The sequence below is a fragment of the Balaenoptera borealis genome (genome assembly GCF_965194805.1).
Source record: "Balaenoptera borealis genome assembly, chromosome: 12".
NCBI lineage: Eukaryota > Metazoa > Chordata > Mammalia > Artiodactyla > Balaenopteridae > Balaenoptera > Balaenoptera borealis.
In genome coordinates this window covers 79,370,324-79,388,307 of record NC_138869.1, presented here as the reverse complement: position 1 = coordinate 79,388,307, position 17,984 = coordinate 79,370,324, and the positions used below count along the sequence as shown (strand labels likewise).

The 17,984-nt window shown below is 45.6% G+C and overlaps 1 protein-coding gene across 1 annotated transcript in view; it reads left to right on the top strand.

The window, feature by feature from the left end:
- Window positions 1-17,984, top strand: part of CLIC5 (chloride intracellular channel 5) — a 109,152-nt gene that overhangs the window by 82,141 nt on the left and 9,027 nt on the right. The window contains exon 5 of the mRNA XM_082347662.1: window positions 13,966-14,150. Within this exon, the coding sequence (XP_082203788.1) occupies window positions 13,966-14,150 (185 nt within the window). The remainder of the gene's footprint in view (window positions 1-13,965; window positions 14,151-17,984) is intronic.

The following is a 17,984-nucleotide window of genomic DNA, read 5'->3' as shown; positions in this document are numbered from 1 at the left end:
CTCTGTAGTTTTGCAGTACGCGGGCTCTCTTGTTGAGGCGCCCGAGCTCAGTAGTTGTGGCGCGTGAGCTTAGTTGGCCCGCGGCGTGTGGGATCTTAGCTCCCTACCAGGGATCGAACCCGCCTCTCCCTGCATTGGAAGGCAGATTCTTTACCACTGGCTGGACCACCAGGGAAGTCCCGAGGATAATTTATAGAAAAACAAAATTGCTACACAGAATATTGACTTTAAAACCTCTAGCTTTCTTTAAAACCCTGCTCTAGAACTGTCTTTCCGGAAGGCATCCCAACCCACCTCTGGCCTGTTGGTGAGTTCAGCCTGAGAAGCCTCATGAACTAAAGAGACGAGTAAGTTCAGGACTTAAGACTCAAGTGGCACTTCACTTTACCTTGTGATCCAGACCATTATCCAACTTGAACGTACATTTGAATCCCCCAGGGGTCTTGTGACGATGCAGATATTGATGCAGTGGGTCTAGGGTGGGGCCTGAGGGCTCCCAGGTGGTCCTGATGCTGCTGGTCTAGGAGGGAGCTTTGGGAGGTAGGGTCTAGGCAGCAGTCTCCATGGAGACAAGCTGCTTGTGTCTCATTCATCATCATCATCCCCAGAGCCCAGCTCATCATCTAGCCCAGAACAGGTGCTCAAGAAACATTTGCTAAATGAATGAACGAACCATATCACAAACACCTCGAGATGCCCCAACCCTCTCTGCTTATTTACTGAGAGAGGATGGAAGGGCTGACCCTGCTTCACCCGTGTCAGGAGCATTTCCTCCAAGATGCTTCCTGTTCCAGCCCGTCCCGCACTCACCTTTAAGCCTGTCCCACTGTACAGCCCCTTCCATTCTCTTGGTTACCCCTGACACTTCCCAGTCTCCTTTTAAATTTTATGATACTCTATGGCTCGAACTGTCTCTCAGCTGAGAACATGTCATGCTTATATAACCTCTGTTATATTAAATCCAGTATCATGGTAGGAAAAAAAAAAGAACCTCATTTAAAACCAATCAATAAAAGTGTAAAAATCTGAACAGTTCCCCCCACGAAGACTGTCAGTGTGGGTGGTGGTGTTGGCTTAAATGGTATTTTTCTTGTCACCCTCATTTTTATAACTACATTCAAGGAACTTTATATTCGGTGTTAAAGGTGAAACGTCACCAAGAGCGGGAAGAGTAAGTACCCAAGACTAAATTCTAGTGTTCTTCCAGCCAGAAGCCGGGGGTCAAATTATTTTTCTAGGAACTCCTAGTTGAAGAAGCATTTAATGATCTGGATCATTAAAGAAATGCGTTTCTCTGTGTGCATGTCCAGAACGCCTTCCATTCCTGAATATTCCAGGGCAGAGGGTCCCACCCAATGATTTCTCAGCAACCGCCCCCCCCACCCCCGCCTAGCTCTAACTCTGATGGTCACATGCCCGCTGGCGTTTGCGTTGACAGTTACCCATGTTTTGTTTCCATGGTGGGGACCTCAAAGCAAGCTTCCTCAACACTCTGCCCAGGTGTGGCCCTGGCCTCCATACTGCTTGCGTCACTTGGCAGGGGGCTGCAGATTGGTGATGGCCTTTGCATCTCATTTGGCTCTGATGACCCTGCAAGAGGGCATGCCAGGCCAAACAAATGGAATCCCTGCATCCATCCCCCAGAAACCAAGGGCTCTCAGCACACAAAGAAAGGAGCCATCCTAGGTCCTCTAAGGACAGGAAGCCAGTTGCATAAACATAGGGAGACATGGAGTTACATTTTAGGGCCTCTCATCTTTCCTCAAACCCCACTGAATAGCTCAGTCTTTCAACAGATACGTATTCAGTACCAGACACTGCCCAAGGTACTAGAATAATAATGTAATAATGAAATATTGGCAATATCTATGTGTATTGGCAAAGGTTGTGTTTGGCTGCATATAATACAAACCTGATCACAGAACCTAAAGCAAATATTTATTTCATTTTACTTAGCAAAAACCTATGTAGCATTTTATCAGTACTATGTGCCATGCCCTGCTGTAAACACTCTTTATAAATGTTTACTTCTTTTTTAAAATTTATTATTATTATTTTTTATACAGCAGGTTCTAATTAGTCATCAATTTTATACACATCAGTGTATACATGTCAATCCCAATCGCCCAATTCAGCACACCACCATCCCCAGCCCCCCACAGTTTTCCCCCCTTGGTGTCCATACGTTTGTTCTCTACATATGTGTCTCAACTTCTGCCCTGCAAACCGGTTCATCTGTACCATTTTTCTAGGTTCCACATACATGTGTTAATATACGATATTTGTTTTTCTCTTTCTGACTTACTTCACTCTGTATGACAGTCTCTAGATCCATCCACGTCTCAACAAATGACTCAATTTCATTCCTTTTTATGGCTGAGTAATATTCCATCGTATATATGTACCACAACTTCTTTATCCATTCGTCTGTCGATGGGCATTTAGGTTGCTTCCATGACTTGACTATTGTAAATAGTGCTGCAGTGAACATTGGGGTGCATGTGTCTTTTTGAATTATGGTTTTCTCTGGGTATATGCCCAGTAGTGGGATTGCTGGATCATATGGTAATTCTATTTTTAGTTTTTTTTTTTTTTAAAGACAATCAGATGTTTTTATTTATTTATTTACTTATGGCTGTGTTGGGTCTTCGTTTCTGTGCGAGGGCTTTCTCTAGTTGTGGCAAGCGGGGGCCACTCTTCATCGCGGTGCACGGGCCTCTCACTATCGCGGCCTCTCCTGCTGCGGAGCACAGGCTCCAGACGCACAGGCTCAGTAATTGTGGCTCACGGGCCCAGTTGGTCCGCGGCATGTGGGATCTCCCCAGACCAGGGCTCGAACCCGTGTCCCCTGCATTGGCAGGCAGATTCTCAACCACTGCGCCACCAGGGAAGCCCTATTTTTAGTTTTTTATAGAACCTCTATACTTTTCTCCATAGTGCCTGTATCAATTTACATTCCCACCAACAGTGCAAGAGGGTTCCCTTTTCTCCACACCCTCTCCAGCATTTGTTGTTTGTAGATCTTCTGATGATGCCCATTCTAACTGGTGTGAGGTGATACCTCATTGTAGTTTTGATTGCATTTCTCTAATTATTAGTGATGTTGAGCAGCTTTTCATGTGCTTGGCCATCTGTATGTCTTCTTTGAAGAAATGTCTATTTAGGTCTTCTGCCCATTTTTGGATTGGGTTGTTTGTTTCTTTAATATTGAGCTGCATGAGCTGTTTATATATTTTGGAGATTAATCCTTCGTCTGTTGATTCGTTTGCAAATATTTTCTCCCATTCTGAGGGTTGTCTTTTCATCTTGTTTATGGTTTCCTTTGCTGTGCAAAAGCTTTGAGGTTTCATAGGTCCCATTTGTTTATTTTTGTTTTTATTTCCAGTACTCTAGGAGGTGGATCAAAAAAGATCTTGCTGTGATTTTTGTCAAAGAGTGTTCTTCCTATGTTTTCCTCTAAGAGTTTTATAGTGTCTGGTCCTACATTTAGGTCTCGAATCCATTTTGAGTTTATTTTTGTGTATGGTGTTAGGGAATGTTCTAAGTTCATTCTTTTACATGTAGCTGTCCAGTTTTCCCAGCACCACTTATTGAAGAGACTGTCTTTTCTCCATTGTATATCTTTGCCTCCTTTGTCATAAATTAGTTGACCATAGGTGCGTGGGTTTATCTCTGGGCTTTCTATCTTGTTCCATTGATCTATGTTTCTGTTTTTATGCCAGTACCATATTGTCTTGATTACTGTAGCTTTGTAGTATAGTCTGAAGTCAGGGAGTCTGATTCCTCCAGCTCCGTTTTTTTCCCTCAAGCCTGCTTTGGCTATTCGGGGTCTTTTGTGTCTCCATACAAATTTTAACATTATTTCTTCTAGTTCCATAAAAAATGCCATTGGTAATTTGATAGGGATTGCATTGAATCTGTAGATTGCTTTGGGTAGTATAGTCATTTTCACAATATTGATTCTTCCAATCCAAGAACATGGTATATCTCTCCATCTGTTGGTATCATCTTTAATTTCTTTCATCAGCGTCTTGTAGTTTTCTGCGTACAGGTCTTTTGTCTCCCTAGGTAGGTTTATTCCTAGGTATTTTATTCTTTATCTTTATAAACGTTTACTTCTTAATAGGAGTTTGCTTTTCTCACATCACAAGAAGTCCAGAGAAGAGAGAATTCCAGGCAGTTGTAGTTCTTCAAGAAGTCATGGATCCAGCTCCTTAGAGCACCTGATTCTCCATCTTGAGTGTGTGACTCCCATCCTCATGTCACAAGATAGTTGCTCCACTTCCAGACATTGCATCTGAGTTCAGGCACTGCCAGCTATGCCTTGTCTTTTCTTTCCCAGAAGCGTATCCATCAATTTCCACTTAACATTTCATTGGCAAGAACTTGATCATTTGGCCTCCTCTAGTCTGGGAGTCTGGGAAAATAAGTATTTGTGACCCAGCATGTTGCTACTCTGAAAAAATCTGGGTTCTCTTGGTAACAAAGAAGGTAAGAGTGAATTCTTGCATATAATTCACTTTCAATTTATTATGATTTTTTTTTAAAAACTGCGGTGAAAATATCTCAGCTAGCCATGCCAAAAAAAGGCATACTATTTCAAAGCCTCCCTTGGGGTTGACCAATTCTGAATCATTACCCCACCTAGATTTTAGGCAACAGAAGTATAAAATTGCACCCTTAATCTGCAATACTCTTACTTCAAACTTTAGAAGATACAAGACTCACGTAGCAAAAGCTGTTTAGTAAAAGTTATAATACACAGTGGAGAGTTTCCCCCCTCCCCAGACTGTAATCCATGGTGGGGCAAGAGTGGGCACCCAGAGATCTGCTCTGAGCAAAGGAGGGGGCGGGTGTAATTGTGGCCTATCTGGGAAATTCTGCAAAAGTGTCGGTCACCCCCAACCCCCGCTCATCTTAGCCTCTAAGTTTGCCTCATTGCATGACTGTTAGGTAGAAGGCTCACTCTGGTGGGACTGTGGTCACGGCAGCAGAGTCAGAGTGAAAGGGCCAGCTGAACACACGAAAAAAAGACTCTGCCTAATTCATCCGGGGTGACTTCCTCGAGGCAGACGACCAGTCAAGCACAATATTTATCAAGCAGTTCCTTTCCTTGCAACTCTAAGAATTTATTAGCTGTTTTGTAGCTTTGATCCTTATACACCAGCATCATCACACACTACACATAACGACCACTTACTGCATGCCAGGAGCTGCCCCAAGCCCTCTGCAGGCATTATTCACGGCCACCCTATAAGGTGTGCTGTGCTATCATCTCTATTTTGCACATGAGGAAACTGAGACACCAGAGGTTAAGGTAGTATGTGGCAGAGCTGGGATCCCAACCCAAGCAGCTGGTCCCATGGTCTTTGCACTTGATCTGGGCACAGTAGACATTTAATACAGTTCATTATTGAAAAGGCATGTGGTACGGAGTTTTTGAACAAGAGTAGGTAGGCCATTTCGGAAACTGGGATCAAATCAACTCATAAAACAACAAATACTGATTGAACAACTACCATGTATGTTTCGCTATATATACCCAACCATCAGAGTTTCACCTCTGGAGTCCTAACTCAGCAACCCGTGGGGGACTAGGAGTCCCAAACCTGGCCCATAGAGGGCGCTCCATAGATACCCTTTTAACAAATGAAAGAATGGGCCAACTGGAAAGGAATTTATAATCACAAAACGACTAGAACCAGTAATCATTTAAATACAGAGCTGTGACAGCAGGGTGGCCGTTTTTAAAGCTGTTAATAGCGCTTACATAAAAGATGTGGCCAGTTGAGGATGCAGTTAGACAGAATGTGGTTAAATCATTTCAGCCTGTTTGGAGGGGTTGAGAGTTGAGAATGAAAGTCTCTAGGTCTAAACGCTGGAACAGATGACTGAGAAAGTTAGAATCTCCCTTGACCAGCTCCTTCCAAATGTTTGAACATTAGCACTCCAGCTAATCTATGGCCTGATACTTAAAAATAACCTGTTAGGAAGTCACTGTAAAAAAACTCCCAGTTTTCAGCCTGATTCAGTCCGCTGCATAAAGTACAACCAGCATTAATAGCTTTAGTCAGCATTTATGTCGCTCTTCCTATTAGCACAATGGGTTTTACAACCATTTATGAGTTTCTGGAAAGCCTAATAGAAAACACACATACGTGTTCGCTGTGGAAGTTGCAGAAGAGTTTTTTTTTTTTTTTTTAATCTCCTTCAGCCAGTAGGGGGCGCCACCTCCCCGTCACAAAAGTCGGGGCCAGGCTCCCTAATGGGGACCACATTCTCTCCTGGCGGCTCCAGCTAGTTTTTACCCTCCCTGGTGAGTTTCTGCATTTTCCTCTTCAGATGGCTGCATTCAGTGTCTCCCTGTCTCTCTTTCTCCTCCTGTTCATAAATAAACATTTGGGGCGTTTACATGGTACAGACTGTGTCCACAAAAGGAAACCTACATGTGAAGAGCTAAGTGATAATCTTTCTCTTCAAATTTACTGTGGCTTTTAGGAGATTTAGCAAATTATCCGAATCTGGAATTGTCTATGTGATCCATACCTCCCCTCATACTTTAAAATCATAGCTTATGAAAGGCATGTTGGATTGTCCTAAATTCTTTACCACGCTGGTGTTTTAAACACAGCCAGATAATTGCCAAAGACTCATCTTTCTTAAAGAAAAATATTTGTTACCGTTGTTTGTTGTTGTTGGGAATAATACTTCTGAACAAAGGGCAAATATGCAGTTGATTTGTGGAGCTGTATAAATAAGATGATTATTCACAATGATGCCCTACAGGGCTTGAGGAAGAAGCTATGCAGAGGATCTGTCTCTTCCTCAAGGAAAATCCTTTGGAATTCTTTGGAAATCTGTCAGAGAGTGCCCCATTCACTGGGTGATTCTCTCCATGAAAGGGGGATAAGGATGCATCCAACGATGTCCTAGATTCCAATCCACCATCGTTGTAAGAGTTGAATCCTGCCTTGGGAGTAGAGAATTATTTACTGGCCTCTTATTGGAAGAACCACAGGAATTTGCCATTTAAAATCCCTCTCATTCAAGGCCAAAATCCCTTCTAGAATAGAGGAATAATACTCATGGCAGCATGAGCTGCAGACTCTTCTCAAGACCAGGTGACGCCACACAAGGGAACCCTAGGGGGTCTGCTGAAATTGTCATTGCGTTTTGCTTTCTCATAAACCACTGTTTTGCTGCCTTTCCTGTTTTCACCAGTGCCTAGAAATGGGGGCCCGGGAACTGCTTCCCACATATAAGCCCGTCACAGACAGAGCCCATTTGACAGCACCCTCCTCTCTGTGAGGCCAAGTCCACCATTCCTGGTCTGATGCCAAAGTGGACGTGAATTCTCCAAACTGTCAAACCAAGAATATTGGAGGCACCCAAATAGCCCAGAGAGAAAAACGCTCAACCCAAAGAGATGAGTCCAGGAGACTTGGGGTCCCGAGCATGTTGGGGAATGCAGGAGTGGGCTTCACCCTCTGAGCTCCCTCGATTCTCCCTGGACCTGCGAAGTTCTGGGGTGATGGGATAAGCCTCACTTCAGACAGCCAGCTTCTGCCTTGAGTTTATCTCTTGCTCTTCATCTTTTACCCACTCTGTCCTTGCTCCATCCTCTCATAGACTTACATTCTACAGCCATAATAATGATAATAATTAGTATAATAACAATGATGTTTCATTAAGTCCCACTGGACTCTGTAGAACCAGTGGCAGGATTCAAACCCAGGTCTCCTGAACACCGGAGCTCTGGACCACCTTGCCTGGTATCATGCCTGTTATCACAGGCCCTCTCAGGCAGCCTGGTCCAGGGCTGTCTGACACCCCCAACCCAGGCTCTCTCCGTCCCTTCCCTGATGATACCAGTGATATGCCAACATAGCCGGAGGACCCAGGCACAGCAGAGAAGGGCCCACCAAACCGGAAGGAAAGCCGTTCCCATCTCCTACAACCCTGCTGCCATTTCTGCCTCACTGTGGTCTAAGGACCTGGCAGAGACACTGCTTTAAGAGTTAAGGGACCGTGGAGATCAGCCACCCCTTACCTGCTTTGTGTTCTAGAAGGGTCACTGTGAATCAGAGTGGGTGTGGCCCCCAGTTTCTACCTGCTTTATAATTTTCCCTCTATGTGGTCATTCATACTCATGTAACCCAAATATAACTGGGCCACCTTCCTCTCTTTAAGGACTCTTGCCACAGAGAAAAGCTACATGACTCTAATTCCAAAACCTGGAAGAGGAATTCGGATCTTTACAGAAGATTTTTAGTGAGAGGAAATTACACTGCCCGTCACAAAGCTGAAAGTCCTAAATATGCCCGTAGAACACCTTTTTCTCTCCTCAAAATTGTATTCTTTATGACAGCATCTACGTTTCTGCTCACCTGGCCCACCGCTCCTCTTCCCCCACCTCCCATAACTCTTCTGGGCCTTTCTGCGGCTCCCGCCCCCTGCTGTCTCCTGGATCTTTGGCCCTGGGCATCTCACGGAAGAACAATTTGACCTCTCTTGGTTTCTAAAGAAAGCCTTCTTTCTCCAAAAGGTGAGGAAGAAGTGATAGTAAATTCTGACTATTTGATTTTTTGTTGTTGTTGTTCCCATCACATTTTCATTCATGCTTAAAGCTATCGAATATCAACAAGGTGAGGCCATCTTTGTATTTTCCCTCCAAGAATATGTGATGGCCAGAAACATCTCTGTTGCGGTCTCCCTCAAACCACAGCAACATTGTTTTTTTTTTTTTTTTGCATCCTTTATATTGACATGGTCTCAAATGAGAAGATGAAAACAAAAACTTCATTCAGTCAGCCAGGTATTTCTCAATATCTAGATATTTCTTCCTTCATAGGCAAAACCCAAATGGATTTCTTTCTTCACCCAGATGTTTTGCTATCACTGAGGCAATGGGACAGCATTGGCCCTGAGTACAGGCAGAGTTGCTATTTGTTACTGAGGAATGATGTAAAGGGCCCTGGTAGGCTCTCTCTTCAGAGATTACTCCTTCTAGAGCCAATCATGGTTACTGAGAGCACCAAGGATTATAGCTAAAATCAACTCATTAATAACAGAGTACAAATATGTTATCAAATAGCTGGAAGCTAGGACATGAGGAATGCTATCCCGACAGCCACACTCTTGTCAGAGGATACGGGTATGTGAGAAAGGTCTGCAGTATGGAAGGAAGATGGCAGGCTGGGTGGACCCCCAAGGAGCAGTGGGCCAGTCCTTAACATCCAGACATGGTCTTGCAGAGTAGAAGAAGCTTTAGAATCCAGCAGCCCTGGTTTTTTTAAATTTATTTATTTATTTATTTATTTATTTATTTATGGCTGTGTTGGGTCTTCGTTTCTGTGCGAGGGCTTTCTCTAGTTGCGGCGAGCGGGGGCCACTCTTCATCGCGGTGCGTGGGCCTCTCACTATCGCGGCCTCTCTTGTTGCGGAGCACAGGCTCCAGACGCGCAGGCTCAGTAGTTGTGGCTCACGGGCCCAGTTGCTCCGCGGCATGTGGGATCTTCCCAGACCACGGCTTGAACCCGTGTCCCCTGCATTGGCAGGCGGATTCTCAACCACTGCACCACCAGGGAAGCCCGCAGCCCTGGTTTTAAATCCTCGTTTTGCTTTTAATTCATATGATAGGATTACTATTTTGAAAATATTTTCCCGAGTACATAACTCTCATCTGTCCTAGGCCTCCATCAACTCCATGAGAGATGAGGGTTACTATAGAAGCAATTCTAAGAAAGAAAAAAGAATTTAATATTTAGCTTCTGATATTCAAAATAGCATTTTCAACAAGACAGTAGCCTTGCAAACCAAGCTATTGTCTTAAAATGTTCTAAATGCCTTTTTCTCTCAATTTTAGTACATCAGGAACCAGGCCTGGAGGACTCAGCTCACAGGGAGGATAGCTGCTCTGTGATTGATGGAATCTTTGACATAGGAAACTGAAACAGGGTTTTGGGGGATGAAGGAGGAGAGAGAGGCAGGGAGACAGGGAACTAGAGACGTGTCTGGGGAGCCCCATGGGGTGCTTTGCTCGGGTATTCTTCCCAATCAAAGCTTTGGACAGAGGCAAGCAGCATCCCACCTCTGACCACCAGCCAAGGGTCAACATCCCCACGGTTACTCTGGAAGGATGTGGAGGGTCAGCGTCACTGAGAAGAGACAGAGCCCCTGTGGTAGCCTCTCCAAGCCTTCCACCCGACAGACCTCAGGATTCCCGTCTCCCCAGTGCCAGGAGGTCCCAGGGTCCTCCTTCCCCACCCCCTCCCCATCTACTCAGGGGGAAGAGAAGGGGAGAGGAGGCTCTCTGAGTAACGGAGCATTTTTATGCAAAAGAGACTGAGAATTCCCTAGAGGGACTATTTAGATTATTACATCAACCAGATTCTAATCCAGAATGGACTAAATTAAAGTTGCCGTTTTCCCATGACCCACGGGTTGGGAGCTTGTCAGGAAGAGCAAAGGGGTTAAAAACAAAACAAGGTATGTTTTTCATGGTACGTCCCAGGAGTCGTTTGAACAGCCTGCTGGCACAGGCCTGTGTGCCTTGGATGGGACTAAGACTCAATGTCTTTATCTGTTCAATGGGGATGAATACTAACTCTCATCTCAATAGCTTCGTTGTGTATATTTAAATGATCAGTGGCATAAACACCCCTGGTCCACTTCAGAACATCAGTAGGTGTATTTCGTGCTGGTGCTGGGGAACAGGATTCGAGCAGGAAAAGGAACACAGCAGGGTACAGGGTGCCCGCTCTGGGGTAGGCTCCCAGTGACCACCATCTCCTTCTCCACGGGAGAGGTGAACAGACCCCCATCCGGACTGCAGACCATGATCAGAGGTGGACCCCTGGTTCTTATCTGTCTGCAAGTTCACGTGCCAGAGAAAAATAACATACGAGAAACTGAGAACATAGCAACCTGGGCCCACAGGGCTGCTCCTGTCCTTTCAAAGGCCACCTGTGACATCTGCTCAGCTCCAAGTGAATTTTGAGCCCCCAGGGGTCTGCATGGCTCTTTGCTCCTTGATATCCCCGCTGCACAAAGCATGCCAGCAAACCAGGGCTGAGCCCTGCTTGCAAGAGCTTGTTGGAAGCTGCGTCTTGGCTCCTTGGTCCCCATTCAGCCTCCATGCCCGGGTAAGAGTATATTATTTTCTTAGCTCAAATTGCCGTTTCCAAGTCATTATTTCTCTACGATGAGAAAACAATATTGGGTCTTATGTAATATCAACCTCAGTGAATCTGGAAGTGATCATGGAATGGGTGGATTTTTTTTTTCCTCCTTAAAAAAGAGAAAAATAAATTTGAGATTGTTTGCATATGGCTGAGAATATTTATGAACTATTCCCCTTGTTTCCTCATCACATATTTTACCCAGTGTGTTTGTGTGTGGTACGGAATAAATCTTTACGGGAAGGGTGGGGTGGAGAGGGGAAGAAAGCAGTTCAAGGATCGGGGATCCATCAAGTGCCTGGGACGTTAGTGGTCCCGGGTCTCGGGGTCCCCTGGCCTCAGGCTTGCTTGCTGCTCTCTGAGGTTCCCCCCCCCTCCCCGCCCAACGCTGTCCTGCTACTCAGAGGAAGTCTTTTGGAGGGAGGGTTTCAAATGCCAACACAGAAGGAATTAACATCTTCTTGTCGCTCTGGTTTCTTTCACATCCCCTTCACTCTCACCAGAGCAGAAAGTTTAACAGCAACGGTTTCATGACCTGGGTACCATCAGCCAAAAGAGATCATTAAATTCTACGGATGCCAGATTGAGCCGGGGTCAGAAGAATGAATGAGTTGGCAGGTAGCGGGGAAAGAACCAGTAGAGAATGTATTGGTGCTGGCCTTTGTCATTCAACAACACAGCAGTGTGTTAGCACACAGGCACGTCGAGTCTATCTCCCTCTGGCCCTGCCTCTCGACACAGCTTGTCACCGAGAAGGATCCCGAGGGAGGGTAAGGGACAGGGCTGTGGCTGGACATTCAGTCAGTAAGAGAAGCCAAGCTGCAGGCCATTGAATTTCCTCCTCTAGGGACTGAGCTTCAGAATTGGAGCTTAGACTCTCTCATGCTCTGCCATTGCCAAACTTTTACCCTTCCACCTTAAGAGACGGCTGGAGAGAGAGTTGAAATTTCTCCAGAACTATCCTCCCAAAGAGCTTCAGTTGCTGTTCTAGGCCTCTCTTACCAAATTTCACGTTTCCAAGACTGGGCACTGGGGCAGGGACTTGCTCAGGTGTCTGGGGGCATTTGGGGTTAGAACCTGCAATGTCTCGTATCCCATCAATGTCTCTTTCCCTCGGATGATATCGGCTCATCAAATTTCAGCAGGCATTCTATCTGATGTTTCCTTTCTCCATTAGAATCAAGATTTTGTCATCATCTCCATAACTGAAAGGGGTAGCGGGATTTGTTGAAGCAAACAGACCCAATATAAATCACAGCTGCTTCCGTGGGCGTGAGCTGGGGTGCTAAGAAGTAGTGTTGGCGCCCTCTGCCGGCGCTCTTGAACAGGCTTGCAGTCCCATCCGAGTCTAGACAATTACTAAGGGGAATACAAGCATTTTTCTCAGCCCCGCTCACTCTATTCTCCCAAACTGGAAACACAAAGCAGATGATGAAGTTCAAGTTCAAATGCCAGGGAGAAGGAAGTGTTGAGAAACCGCATCCAACCTCCAGCCTGTTTTCAAATGTTCCAGTAAGCGTTCAGTTGCTGTATCTTGGGCTGGTGTCGTTTCACTGTCTCAGACAAAGTCTTTCTATGAAAAGACGAACACGGGTTATGTGAGGAGGAGCTAACAGAAGGCGCGTTGGGGAAAAATCTGAGCAAGAGCACGGTCCTGTGGGCTCTTCCTCCAGAGGCAGCTCCCTCCTTTTAGCTGCTGAAATTAACACCCGGATTGATTCCCAGCATCTCGGTGTTAATCTCTAAACCAGAGTCTGGAAAAATCAGTCATTGGGGGGTGGGGCTGATGACACAGGTGCATTGGCCCATGACCTGGCCAGCCATCTCCTCCAGCTCAGGTGGACAGTTTCTAGGTTAGGGTTCTCTGACTGGAGTGGTCGGTGAGATTCCGGGTGGAATGACTCTGGGTGATAGTGATTTTCTATAGTTGCTCTTTTGAGTATTTTGTTCTGTTCTTATACGTAAGTGAATTATTTGATAGATAATCACTGGGGCAAGACTGGAAAAATCTTCTGCCACGTTGTCTTCCTTCGGATTTTCACTCTTTGAGCTGTATCCGTGACAGGTTTCCATGCAGGCAGGGTCGCACATTTCTGGCGGAGTCTGCTGCCCCGTGCATTGGCCATTCCATTTTGGACCGCTCTGATTTTTAGAACAACCCCTCTAGATTAAACGCAAGGATGCCTCCTTGATACCCACTGGTTCTCTGGGGGCAGCCCCGGACATGGGTGCTCACTGGCCTAGGTCACGTCTTCCTGGAAGCCTTCACACCTCTCCTTCTCAGGTTGGGTTAGCCATAGCTAAGGCTGCCCCCAAATCTGGTGACTATCTCTGTCCTAGGACCTCTATGCAGTTGTTATTTACTTATTTAATAGTTCTTTCTGTCTACAAAATTATTAAGCGGGTTAACTGCGGAATATCGGCAAAATTTAGATGAGCAAAAGAGGAAAATGAAAACTGACAATTATTATTGCATCTATTGGAGAGGGGTACTGTACAAGCTTTGATAGATATCCTGATGGTTGTATTTCTGTATTTATATGATCTTTTCCAAAAACAAGGATTAGCGAATGTTTATTGTTTGGTTAAGGTTTGCTTTTTCAGGCTGTTTAATACTCTTCTATGGCATCGTGTACCTGGCTGTCAGGTACTCTGTAGTGTGGGGGGAACCGGTATGATGAGGGGGACAGGATTCTGGATAAGCTCCTTTGCTCTGAAGACCCCGTGGCTGTATCCAGCAGCAGGAAGGTTGACTAAAGACACTTCTTTTGCTGTTCCACGCCAGCCCTTGAGCGAGGCCTGACCAAGGCACTGAAGAAACTGGATGATTACCTGAACACCCCTCTGCCGGAGGAGATCGACGCCAACACTCGCGGGGACGATGACAAGGGCTCCCGGCGCAAGTTCCTGGATGGAGACGAGCTGACCCTGGCCGACTGCAACCTGCTGCCCAAGCTCCATGTGGTCAAGGTAAAAGCGCTCTATCTATCCGCAGGTGCTCCCCAGATCCAGCTCCATCAAAGGCCCGGATCACCTGTGGAGGTGAGGTGAGGACAGTGCCGCCTGCTGATGGAGAGTCAGAGCTCGGAAGTCACGCAAACTGGGACCCAAAGTCAGCCTCCGCCGCGTGCTGGCTGTATAGCCTCTCTGAGCTCCAGGTTACACCTGTAACATAGGCATATATTGTTTAACTAGGGCTGTTGGGAGACTAAGTGTGGCCTGAAAGTGCCTGCCATATTGTAAGGGCTCAATAGGTAATAGTTGCTATTATTGTCCTGTTATATATAGTTATATATAGTCCTGTCACTCCACAGGCCTCCTCCTTACCTCTTCCTCATAGGTTTTCACTGGCCACACCCCGACATCTCTATTAAGCGTGCCCTCATATGCATGTTTGCTTTGTGGGCAGACGCACCTTCTGATTCCCTGTAGCCACTCTCTGGGGCAGGCAGGCATCTTCCTCATCTACCAGTTGAAGAGCTGGAGGCTGCAAGAAGTGACGGCATTTTCTTGCTACTGCCACACTTACTGATCACGGTTAACCTGCAGTATAATCCTTTCCTACACCAGCCTTAGGATCTGAGAATTGGAAAGAAGGGGGAAATTCTGAGGTCACCCTAATCTCCCACCCCAAAGTGGACCCCTTCCTGTGTGTCTGTGACAGGCTTCTGTGCAGCTGTGACTGCACGTTTCTGATGACGAAGACCCCTCTGCCTACAGAGCCAGCCCTACCATTTTGGACGGTTCCAGTTATTAAACCATCCTTCTTTACATGGAGCCCAAACGTGCCTCCCTGCTCCCTTGGTTCTCTGGAGCAACACGAAACAGGGCTGCTCTCTTCATCTCATTTGAAGACAGCAGTTGTGTCTCCCACATTTCTCTAAACTCTAATATTTCTTCTCACATCCTTTTTTTCATTTTTATTTGTTTTAACCATTTTATTTGTGTGTTTTAAAATCATCTTTCTTGGAGTATAGTTGATTTACAATGTTGTGTTAGTTTCAGGTGTTCAGCAAAGTGATTCAGTTATATATACATATTCTTTTTCAGATTGTTTTCCATTATAGGTTATTACAAGATACTGAGTATAGTTCCCTGTGCTATACTGTTGTTGTCTATCTGTGTTATATATAGTAGTGTGTATATGTTAATCCCAAACTCCTAATTTATCTCCACCCCTCGCCCCCCAACTATCCCCACTGGTAACCATAAGTTTGTTTTCTATCACATCACTTTCTGACCCTCACCAGACCAGAGAAAATTACAGTGCGATCGTAGAGCTAGACTGCTCTCTACTTTTACATGTGTTAATATCTTATTGTCTCAGACAAAAAGCTCTATGAGGACAGGTCTTCTCCAAGCATGATGGTGGGTATTGGTAGCCCTTTAATAAATACTCATTGATTGACCATTTGATCACCTAGCTTGTGATCCCCAGTTTCTTTCCACCTGTCACTAAGGAGGATCAGATTCAATCATTTATCAGCTGGATATCTGCCTACTGGTTTTCAGCTGATGTCCTGAGCTGGAAATCAGAGCCCTCCAATCAGAACACACGCCAGCTTGAGTTGAAATGTTAGCTGTGCACACACTGGTATTCCTGCAGGTCACGTCAGGGCTGGAGGCTGGGAGAGAATCGCGCTCGCCAGGGCTGATGGGCAGAGCAAATTCAGTCTATTAATAGGAAGACACTTTGGGTTTGGGCCAAGCCAATGGTCACTGGTAGGTCCAGCCAAGCTATATGTCTTTGAAGTTATTAATTACTGCACGCCCACTCCACCTCCAAAATATCTTTTATTCTCATTTCCTGAGGAACAAGTGGCACCATTAGGGGTGATACGATTCTATCAGTCACACTGTCAGAGTGAGGTAATGGAAAGACCCCTGTTCTAGAAGTCCGGAGACCCAAGTTTCGGTTCCGTGTATGCCACCATCTAGCAGCAGGAGCTGGGGCAGGTCTTTTACTCTTTTGGGGAATCATTTCTCTCATGCCCAAAAGAAGAGATGTGGATTACATTCCTTCTCGCCTCTTCCCCTCACTTCCGTCCCTCCTCCTCTCACTCACACGTGGGTTGACCACCCACTCAAGAATCACGTGTCTGATCAGGTGAACAAATGGATCTTCCAGGCCCCGGGCTTCGTCCTCTGGTTTCTCCAGTTCCTTCCAGCCCTGGACGACTAAGTTACACTCCTGTCCTGGGATGAAGTTCAGTGTGTCATTTACTTGCAGGAGCCGGGGATCGGAGGGAGGATGGCCTGCGAGGGGACAAAGGCTGGGCATCACCTCCCGTCTCCTTGGATTTCTGCTGACCCAGCTTATCAGATCCCAGAACCCTGGCAAACCTCTGAAGTGTGGAAAGCGCGAAGGGGGAGCCAAGTCAGACCTCCAGTTTGGCTTCAGACGCCGAGGCTTAATCTGGGCTGGGGGAGCTAACTGTTTTCATATGAAAGCAAATTCAGAACATGAGCATGGAGGTTCCTGCGGACGTCAGAGCTTCTGCCGTGTTCATCCTCTCCCTCTCTCTTTCATTGGCTCTCCTTCAGTTTGTCTGCATCCTTGGAGGCTGAGCTGCTCTGGCCCCGCTGCTCACTGACAGCCTGGTTTGAACTTTCATTGTCTGGCCGCCTTCTGTTCTCATCTTCCCGCACAAGCCAACGTGTGAGGAAAGAACCAGCTCTGGCCAAGGTCATGGTGTGCGGATCTGGGCAGGGAGGGACACACGGGACCCTTGTGGCTGTCCCTGGGACCCTCGGCCCCTGGACCCTCACATGGCACAGGGACCTGTTCAGCTGCTGAAGCAAACAGGAAGGGAGCTATATATATAAATACAAATATACATTCATAAGTTGCATCTCTGCCGTTTTCAAGCTCATATTATATATATATCCTTTAAAAACTTGAAAATACATTCCAGGATGTAGAGACTTGAGGCTGCCCCATGGATCAGTTGATAATTTTGAAAAATATTTTTTGCTCGATGCCTTGACCTTATTGTGGACTTTTTCTTTCTGTTTTTTTCCATTTTTTAAGTTGAAGTATAGTTCATGTACAATATAAGTCACAGGTGTACAACATAGGGATTCATGATTTTTAAAGGTTATACTCCTCTTATAGTTAACTATAAAATACTGGCTATATTCCCCATATTGTACATCTTTGTAGCTTATTTTATACGTAGTAGTTTGTGCCTCTTGATCTCCTACCCCTATTTTGCTCCTTCGCTCTGGTAACCACTAGTCTGTTCTCTGTATCTATGAATCTGTTTCTGTTATATTCACTAGTTTGTTTTCTTTTTTAGATTCCACATATAAATGACAACATGCATTATTTGTCTCTCTCTGTATGACTTCTTCCATTTAGCATAATGCCCTCCAAGGCCATCCATGTTGCTGCAAATAGCATTATTTCATTCCTTTTTAAGGCTGAGTAATATTCCATTGTCTATAGACCACATCTTCTTTATCCATTCATCTGTTGGTGGACACTTGGGTTGCTTCCATATCTTGGCTATTGTAAATAGTGCTGCTATGAACACTGGGGTGCATGTATCTTTTTGAAATACTGTTCTCGTTATTTTAGGGTATAAACAGGAGTGGAATTACTGGATCATATGGTAGTTCTATTTCTAGTTTTTTGAGAAAACTTCATACTGTTTTCCACAGGGGCTGCATCACTTTACATGGTGTGGGCCTTTTTCATTCACTCTGGCAATTTCTAGCTGCTTCCCTTGGTGGAGCCTCCACCCCTGCGTGGATTTTCTCATTACCCAAGACAGCCTTTTCTAAAGGTTCACGAGCAAACCC